Consider the following 8,338-nt stretch of genomic DNA (forward strand, 5'->3'; position numbering starts at 1 on the left):
ATGTCTTATACTCAAAAGGGACCGCTTTTGGCCCAGTCGATTCCGTGGCTACGCTGCGCCCCTTCGTACCGCTTTATGGGTTTGGCTGGACTGCAAAGGAAATTGCAAAAGCCCCTTAAATTAAAAAGAAATCTTATCGTCGGCGCAATAGATCGAAATCAATTTTATAAAGTTAGTATGCTAAACGATGTGACATATTAGTACTGAGTGTCGAATGCGACTTACGTGCTTAAATTTCTAATCTCGATTTATCATATCACCTAATATATTGTTAATTTTGTAAACCCATTGTACCATCATCCATAGCTTTGGCTAACGTCGGTCAGTGGGCGGAGGCTGATGAGCTGGGAGAGCTCCTCTTCCCCGGTGGGTGGACCCCTAGGTACAAACTCCCTCTCCTCCTCCTCCGTCCGATCCAATCTCCGGCCGACGGCCGAAACCGCTTCGATTATTTCCGTTATTTGCACGCGGCACTTTAGACCAAACATTGGATTAAAGGGATTAATCTTTTGGTTTTGGGTATTTTATTATGCAACTTTTCTTCCTTTTTTCCTTTATTTTTCTCTTCTTTTTGTTCCCTTTTTGTCGTTGCAGGGTTAGTGCCGTCGATGAGACGAGGAATTCCCGTTTCCTAAGGACAAGAATTGTCAACTAGCGTGGGGCCCCTTCACTTATTGGAGCTCACCATCCACCAGAACCACCGCCACCCGAATTTTTCATGGTTGTTTTTACTTTTTTATTTTGCTTCGATTTGCTCTTGAAAGAAGCATGAGTTTCCATTCGAGTAAATTAAAGATGGAAAAGAAAGAGAAAAATATGGCCGCGTAGCGAGGTAGGCGGATCTGGTTTTCTTCGCGCGATTCCGTGCCCCGTTGGAATTCGCAAAGTGCATGCACTCATTCCTTAAACTAATTTTTAATATGAGATTTAGAATTTCTTTCATTAGATGATGTCCTTTTTGTTGTTGTTAAAAACCCAAATGTACAGATGGAGATTTCTGATTATCCAGAATTCTTTTTTGAATCACTTTATAAACTTTATGAACAAGTTAAGTTTAAATTTCCGAATGATAAAAGCGACCTGAATCTAGAGATTTCCACATGGAATTGAGGTAATAAGTGTCTTGTTCAATCATTGAGTATGAACATAGCCTCCATCTTTACTTTACCCAAAAAAAAAAAATACCCTCCATCTACAACTCCACCATTATTGTCTCGTTGATACATAATTTGCATATTATAGAGAGAACAGTCAATAAAGATGCCCATTTTTCTCAATCACATCTCTTTTCTTCTCCCTCAACTTCTTCCACCACCAGACACCAAGATCATCATTCGATTCACTTCGCTCCCATCCAAAATGATAAAAAAAGGGAATTATAATAAAAAGTAATCATTCACAAATGCGTCCATCACACGTCGACCTATTTCGCCCTTCTCAAAAAGCATAAGGCCCATCCCCTCTCCCCCTCACCCTAACTCCCTAGCGCTTCCGCTTCTATATACACCAACCGAGCAGGAAAACCTCTCACTCCCTCTCTCACTCCAGTCCCTCCTCCTCAAACCTATCTCCTCCTCCCTCCTCCTCCTCCTCCTCTTCCTCCGCCGCCGCCGTCAACCACCATGTCGGTCAAGGGTGGTGGCTGCGGGAAGCATGAAAGCAAGTGGCGGCGGCGCGGCAAGCGCATCTTCGTTGGCCTCCTCATCTTCAACTTCATCCTCCTCCTAACCTTCCTCCTCGCTTGGGCCATCATCCAGCCCCACAAGCCCCGCTTCGTCCTCCAGGACGTCACCGTCTACACCTTCAACGCCTCCGTCCCCAGCCTCCTCACCATCAACTTCCAGGTCACCATCTACTCCCGCAACCCCAACGACAAGCTCGGCATCTACTACGACCGCCTCGACACCTACGCCACCTACCACAGCCAGCAGATCACCTACCGTTCCCAGATCCAACCGTCCTACCAGGGTCACAAGGAGGTCGACGTGTGGTCGCCCTTAGTCTACGGCACGGACGTCCCCGTCGCCCCCTACAACTCCCTCGCGCTGGCCCAGGACCAGTCCTCCGGCGCCGTGAGCCTCCTGATCAAGATGGACGGGCGGGTCAGGTGGAAGCTCGGCACATTCATCACCGGGCGGTACCACCTCTACGTGAAGTGCCCGGCGTTCATCACGTTCGGGTCGAAGATGAACGGGATCACCGTCGGCGAGAACGCCGTCAAGTACCAGCTGGTCCAGAGGTGCAGCGTCGACGTGTGAGAAGGCGACGGCCTACATTAAGCCGCCACCATCACCTAAGCAGATACACGCGCACAAGCACATGCACATGCTCTGTTGTTTTTATCGGACAATTATGGTTCTCCCTCTCTCTCTCGTCTATTATTTTTATTTCTCTTTTTTTCGCAATTTCAGTCCACTTTGGTACGTGATATATGTTGGGTTTTTAGGTATCTGTGGAATTACGTCTTGAACTGTGTATACTTCGATGTTTTACCAGGAAATTATAATAAAAACGGAGGTAATTAAAGAGGACAAAGTTAGGAGAATCTTAAATTCGGTGGCAAGTTGTGTAATTTGTCATTTTATGATCGATGAGATTGCGACTTGCAATAAGAAAAAAAAAAGGGCAATAATTGTGTCAATTCGATCGTCCAGCGGAGGGTGCGGTGTCATTATCTATGGTTTTTTGCATCTGGAAAATGACATTTATTTATTTATTTATTTATTTATTTATTTGTGACGATGACGATGATGATGATGGTCGCTACGCGTCTACTCTTGTTTATCACTTTATTTGAATTCATGTCTAGTCCTCCTTGAATTCTTTCATTGGATCTCTCTTCCTTTCCCTTGGGATGGGCGATTCCGAAAGGTGCGAATAGAAAATGGCCGTAGAGTCAACGTCAAGGGTTCGTGTGTGCGTGACATAATAGCGGTACCCTTTACATTACACATCCATGCCTATCCTCGATATAATAATAGACCCATCCTTCATTTTTTCCAATTGGCCATGCATTTTTTTTTTTTTTTTGGGGGGGCGGGGGTGTTGGAAAATCTTTCAATATCGACACAAACGACGAGCCTTTATAACATATGGTGAGATTAAACAGAGAAAAGAAAGGTTAATAAGGTAGTTTCCAAAGGATCGGTCCATTTAACTATTCTTGTTTATATTACAATCTATATGAAAACAACCCATGTGTGCATACAATTTATTTTTCCTTTTTTGGGGGCGGTAATCTATACGAATGAAATAGAATAGGGATGACGCACAATTGGAGGATAGGAATAAACTCCTAGACCAAAAGTCTTCCTACAGAGAATTAAATTGGGACAGGATGGAAAGAGTAGCTAGTGGAATGGTACGGTGGGTGATGATGTTGAATTATCGAGAAGGGTGGGTGAGTCATCTGTGTGGTTCATTGGAGACGGCTTGCGGCGGCGAAAATTTAGTACAGGAATCCGACTTGTGTGACCTCAATTCACATCCACTGTCGACAAGGTGGACTATTCTAAGCAAAGGAAAAAAATCAAAAAGATAACATGGGCTCACGTGAAACTTATATGATTTGACGGTTTGTACGAATTGGATTTCCCGTGTTTCATTAACCAGTGTGGGCAATGATTTCTCTCCAGTGGGGGGTGGTCATTTTCATAGTCCCCTGTTCTCACCATCCATCTTCACAGCCTATTAATGATGGCGTGATCGGAAGGGTTTGGGCAATTATTTTCCCATATGCCGAAATGGTCCCCCACGTCTTTCTCTAACTTTCACCCACCCCTACTCCACATGTTGGCCACATGTGGAGTGTGTGTCCAGTCAATTCATTTTATGGAGTTTCGACTCGGATAGAATTCTTCCATTATTTTATTGAGTATTGAATGGTCGTGTTAGGTTCGCTCTTTAGGACAATGATTTGTCCACGCCACTATTGCGATAACTGAACTGCCCCAAAAAGCCAGAAACCTGAAAAACAAAAAATATGAGAAAGTGAATGTTAGGAGGGCGTGGTTTATTCCTCCAAAGCGATATGAACATGAGCTGGCCCCCACATCCAAGTAAGAAGGCGTCGTGAAATTGCGAATGGGAAGAATGGAGAACACGGGCTTTATATGCTTCTTCACATCTGTTCTTCAGGCCCATAAGCCAATACTAGTTTCTACTAGCAATATGAACTTGTTGCTCACGCATCGGCAGGAACTAATGGCTCGTTTCCATTCAATCTACGTCTAGGAAGACGGGCAGAATACGACCTGCCTGATGGGAGAAATGGGTTAGCTAGACGGCTTATAACTCGGCCAAGGAATTGCATCATTGTCTCATCTAAGCTTTGTTTCCATGACATATTTCTGGCTCACATTCTGAAAGAAAGTCTTTGATCAAAGCTACTACCATGGCACCCTAGAGATCGAAGTGCTCAAATTAATGATTGTGCTTGGCAAAAAGATCTCAATCGATATACATCATAAGTAAAAAACTTGGGTAGTCTAGACTTCTCCAACTTCATATAAGATCCTTTCACTTTATTTATTAAAAATTTGCGACATGTCTTCAAATCCTACACCTACTTCACTTTTTTTTTCAAGCCCAAAAAAGAAAAAAAAAGAAAAAAGATAGCGTTCTCCGGTCTGACCAAAAAAAAAAAACAATCCTTTGGATTGGCCCATCTCAAATGTGCTTGGTAAGTTTCAGGCTAGAGCTTTATTGTGCCTAAAGAAGCATGTTAAGGTATAAGGTTTTCTTTGAAAAATAATAAAAGAAAATGAAAACTGGGTCGGGCCTTGATGGAGCCCGAATTGAACCCAATTATAGATCTTCTCGGTTCTTATTGTTGTTGATATAGGCTAGGTTTAGACTTGGATCTATGGGTGTAGCCCGAAATGTTGAAGCTGAGCTTAATTTGGGGCGGAAGCCTTGGCTGCCCAGCCGATCGCCCGTGGTATGTTACTAGCTGGAGATGAGACAGTAACATACAAACTTAGGAAACTGTTCATTTTCAATCTTACTAGTTATCGATGCGAAAACATTGACAGGTCGGTTCATTTTAGATTGAGAGTTGACCACGACAACGTGGGATCTAATTTTGCTTTGCAAAAAAGAGAAAAAGAAAAAAGAAAAGAAAACTAAAGTGGAAGGCATGACCTATGACTGACGGCATAGAGGAATTACGAACTCCCTCTCCCTCCATTATCTGCAATTGAAATGCAGCTTATTTAGCAACATCTTCACTAGCCTAGTCGATAGCCAAAAGGGATTCTGAAAACTCTTTTTTTAGCAACATCTTCACTATGCAGCATAGACTCCGAATCACTTTCCCCTTCTCATGAGAAATTTCACTTGGCAAAGAGCAAAGAGCAAAGAGATTAGTCATACTAACGGGTTCTTTTTGTAGCTTTTGTTTAATTGGCCCGTGTCTACAACATCGAAACTTATTCAATAGGATCTATCTATTTCAATCGCCGTAGATCATAATGGAAACATTATCCTTACATGAAAAGGGATAATTAGGACAAAGTATAAAGATGAATCTCCCTTTTTAAAGAAAAAGTCAATTTAAAGTTGACGGTTTTAGTTGGTAGATTACTTACTACATAAGCATTGACACGTTACCTAATTACAATGCGACTGTGTAATGCATCATTTGTTTTCCCCGGCAAGGTGCGGATTCATGTCTGGTTTCTGATTGAGCATAATCAACCGCGTCAACGGTCAACGCTGTGCCGCTCCCCTGTCATTTCCTCCCAACTCCTCCAATAAAACCCAGGATACAATATAATCTTCCTCATCCACCCACTTCATTCTCAAACTCCGGTCCCTACAAACTAAAGAAACAGCCAGCCCTCTCCCATCTTTTTCTTCATCAAGGATCCAATCATGGCGGGGAAACAAGGCCCCGACTGCTGCTGCGGCCTCCTCAAACTCCTCTTTGAAATCATCCTCGCGGTCCTCATCTCCATCGGCATCGCCGCCCTCATCTTCTGGCTCATCTTCCGCCCCGTCAACCTGGTCAAGTTCCATGTAACCGAGGCCGAGCTGACCCGGTTCAATCTCACCACCAACAAATCCGTCCTCAACTACAACCTCAAGCTCAACCTCACTATCCGGAACCCCAACAAGAAAATCGGCGTGTACTACGACCGTCTTGAGGCGAGGGCCTTCTACGATGACCAGAGGCTCAGCGTCGCCGACGTGGCTCCTTTCTATCAGGGCCACAAGAATACAAGCGTGGTTAGTCCGGCGTTCGCAGGCCAGAAAGTGGTGGGGTCGGAGCTCTCCAGTTTCAACAAGGAAAAGGCCGCCGGTGTTTTCGATATCAAGGTGAAGTTGTATTTGAGAGTGAGGTTCAAACTAGGGTCATTGAAGACTTTCAGGTTCAAGCCCAAAGTTAAGTGTGACCTGAATGTTCCTTCGAGCTCCAAGAATGGCGGATCCTCTGCTAATTTTCAGACTACCAAGTGCGACATCGATTGGAACATCTTCTAAGTTACGTGTCGGATTTTTGTGATTTTGAGGATTGCGATTATGTTTCTTTTTGGTCTTTCAATTCAGCGTGTACTTTATTGTTTTCGGATGCATGTATCCGTGACAAGACATGCCCTATGGATCTTGCTTTTGTGTGTGCATATTTCCACTTCGTGGTGCTTCTTATTTGGCTCATTTTCTTGTCTATAGTATGAATAAGAGATTCACAAGAATTGCCTCTTCTTTTTTTCACTTAACACGAGCAGCTTTTTATTTATTTTAATGTTTAAAAGTTCGCATAATTCTCTCTTTTTTTTAACCAAAAAAGAAAAGAAAAAGACGACGCTGAAATGTTCACGTCTTCAATAATTTAGAGGTGCAATAGTGAATGAAACTTGAAATGTAAGAAACGTTTCAACTATCTATATGAAGAAAGTGACATGTTGGAGAGTGACTCTATCGGTTGGGATTGGTCCGATTAATTTTTCGTCCAAAAGTTTCATTGGCTGAAATGAGCTGAATTGAGTTGGTAAAACATCTCAATAAACTCGAGTAGAGGCCGTAGACCGAGTTCATTACTCGACATATGTCTCTTTCATCTCAAAAATAGTTCGAATCCATTGTCTTGGTCAAGACAGACTTTGTCTAGGTGACGCAAGGTTTCGTGAATACATTCCACGTTTTCACCAATCCTCTCTTCGCAAGTATCTTTCATAGTCATAGTATCCATAGGTTTTATATGGGTTCACAGTGAACAACATTCTATTCATGAGCAAAGCATGCTTTATTCCAATGGCGCCCGCTATGGCGGGAGGAACGGGTTTTTCCATTTTTCGGCCACATGTTTTTTTTATTTATCTTTTGGTCCCACCAAACAATTTACTAACGGACATTAGCGGTTAGAAAACACGAATGTTAGCTAATCTTATGATTGCTTTGTGTTATAAGCTACATTAAGGGGAGGGGAAACTCCAGTGGGGTTCAAGAAGGGAAATTTATCCAAAAATTTAAAACTTATTGCACTTTTGTTGATTGAGTCTCAAATTTTTCAATTTTATTAATTAAATCTTAAACATTTTTCACATTTTGCCAATTAAGTTCATCTAACTAATTTTAGCTAGAAATTGTTAACATGGATATTAGCCATCCACCGTGACATAGAGGCACTCGAAATAAACAGTTTTTTTTTATAATTTCTTTAAAAATTTTGATTTTTTAAATAATTTTTTTATCTTTCTTTCTTTTCCTTTTCTTTTGACCAATACTTGCAAGGGTCACAGGCATTCATGGCACTACCGATATTCACATTAGAAATTTTTAGTTAAAGTTGGTTGGATGAACTCAATCGATAAAACATGAAAAACTTTGTAACTCAATTGACAATATTGAATAGTTTAGAACTAAATTGGCACAAGTGTAATAGATTTAGGATTTTTTGGACAATTTTCCGGAGATGAGAAGTAGTGGATTGAAAAAGATGAAAGTGGTTTTTTTCCCAATTAAGGTTCTTGATTAAGGAAAGAAAAAGAAGCTTTTTTTTAAAAAATTTTATGGGCAGTGCGATTGTTACGACGAGGGATCCTAGTTTGGTTCGACGAAGATTTGCGAAGGAATAGATTTGAGGATCGTGAAAAATGCTAATGGTGTCAACACAATAGCATTATAAATAATGATTAGCCATGTGAAATTCACTAATTTTGAACCTCGTGTGATATTAAAACTCCATAAAGCGCGACTTTAGCATTCGTATCAGTTCTAAAACTAGATTCCCAAGAAAAGTCACTATGAAAAATCAAGATTGATTGGGTTCGAAGTTAGAATATGTTTATATTGAAATGGAAGGATTGCATTGCATCTATTATTTTTCCTTGGCTTA

At 41.7% G+C, this 8,338-nt stretch overlaps 2 protein-coding genes across 2 annotated transcripts; both read left to right on the top strand.

Moving 5' to 3' along the window:
• The first annotated feature begins 1,461 nt into the window (after positions 1-1,461).
• Positions 1,462-2,618, top strand: LOC104447029 (NDR1/HIN1-like protein 1). The gene has a single exon (XM_010060818.3). The coding sequence runs from the start codon at positions 1,623-1,625 to the stop codon at positions 2,256-2,258; it is 636 nt and encodes a 211-aa protein (XP_010059120.1). The 5' UTR covers positions 1,462-1,622; the 3' UTR covers positions 2,259-2,618.
• Positions 2,619-5,713: 3,095 nt separating this feature from the next.
• On the top strand, positions 5,714-6,705 carry LOC104447040 (NDR1/HIN1-like protein 10). The gene has a single exon (XM_010060829.3). It carries the CDS (start codon positions 5,875-5,877, stop codon positions 6,481-6,483), a length of 609 nt encoding a protein of 202 aa, XP_010059131.2. The 5' UTR covers positions 5,714-5,874; the 3' UTR covers positions 6,484-6,705.
• Positions 6,706-8,338: the final 1,633 nt, after the last annotated feature.

This window comes from Eucalyptus grandis, chromosome 1 (assembly GCF_016545825.1).
Source record: "Eucalyptus grandis isolate ANBG69807.140 chromosome 1, ASM1654582v1, whole genome shotgun sequence".
Taxonomy (NCBI): domain Eukaryota; kingdom Viridiplantae; phylum Streptophyta; class Magnoliopsida; order Myrtales; family Myrtaceae; genus Eucalyptus; species Eucalyptus grandis.

What these genes read in the sequence shown, in the direction of transcription:
- LOC104447029 (XM_010060818.3), top strand. Translation starts at nt 1,623, where the DNA reads ATGTCGGTCAAGGGTGGTGGCTGCGGGAAGCATGAAAGCAAGTGGCGG.
- LOC104447040 (XM_010060829.3), top strand. Translation starts at nt 5,875, where the DNA reads ATGGCGGGGAAACAAGGCCCCGACTGCTGCTGCGGCCTCCTCAAACTC.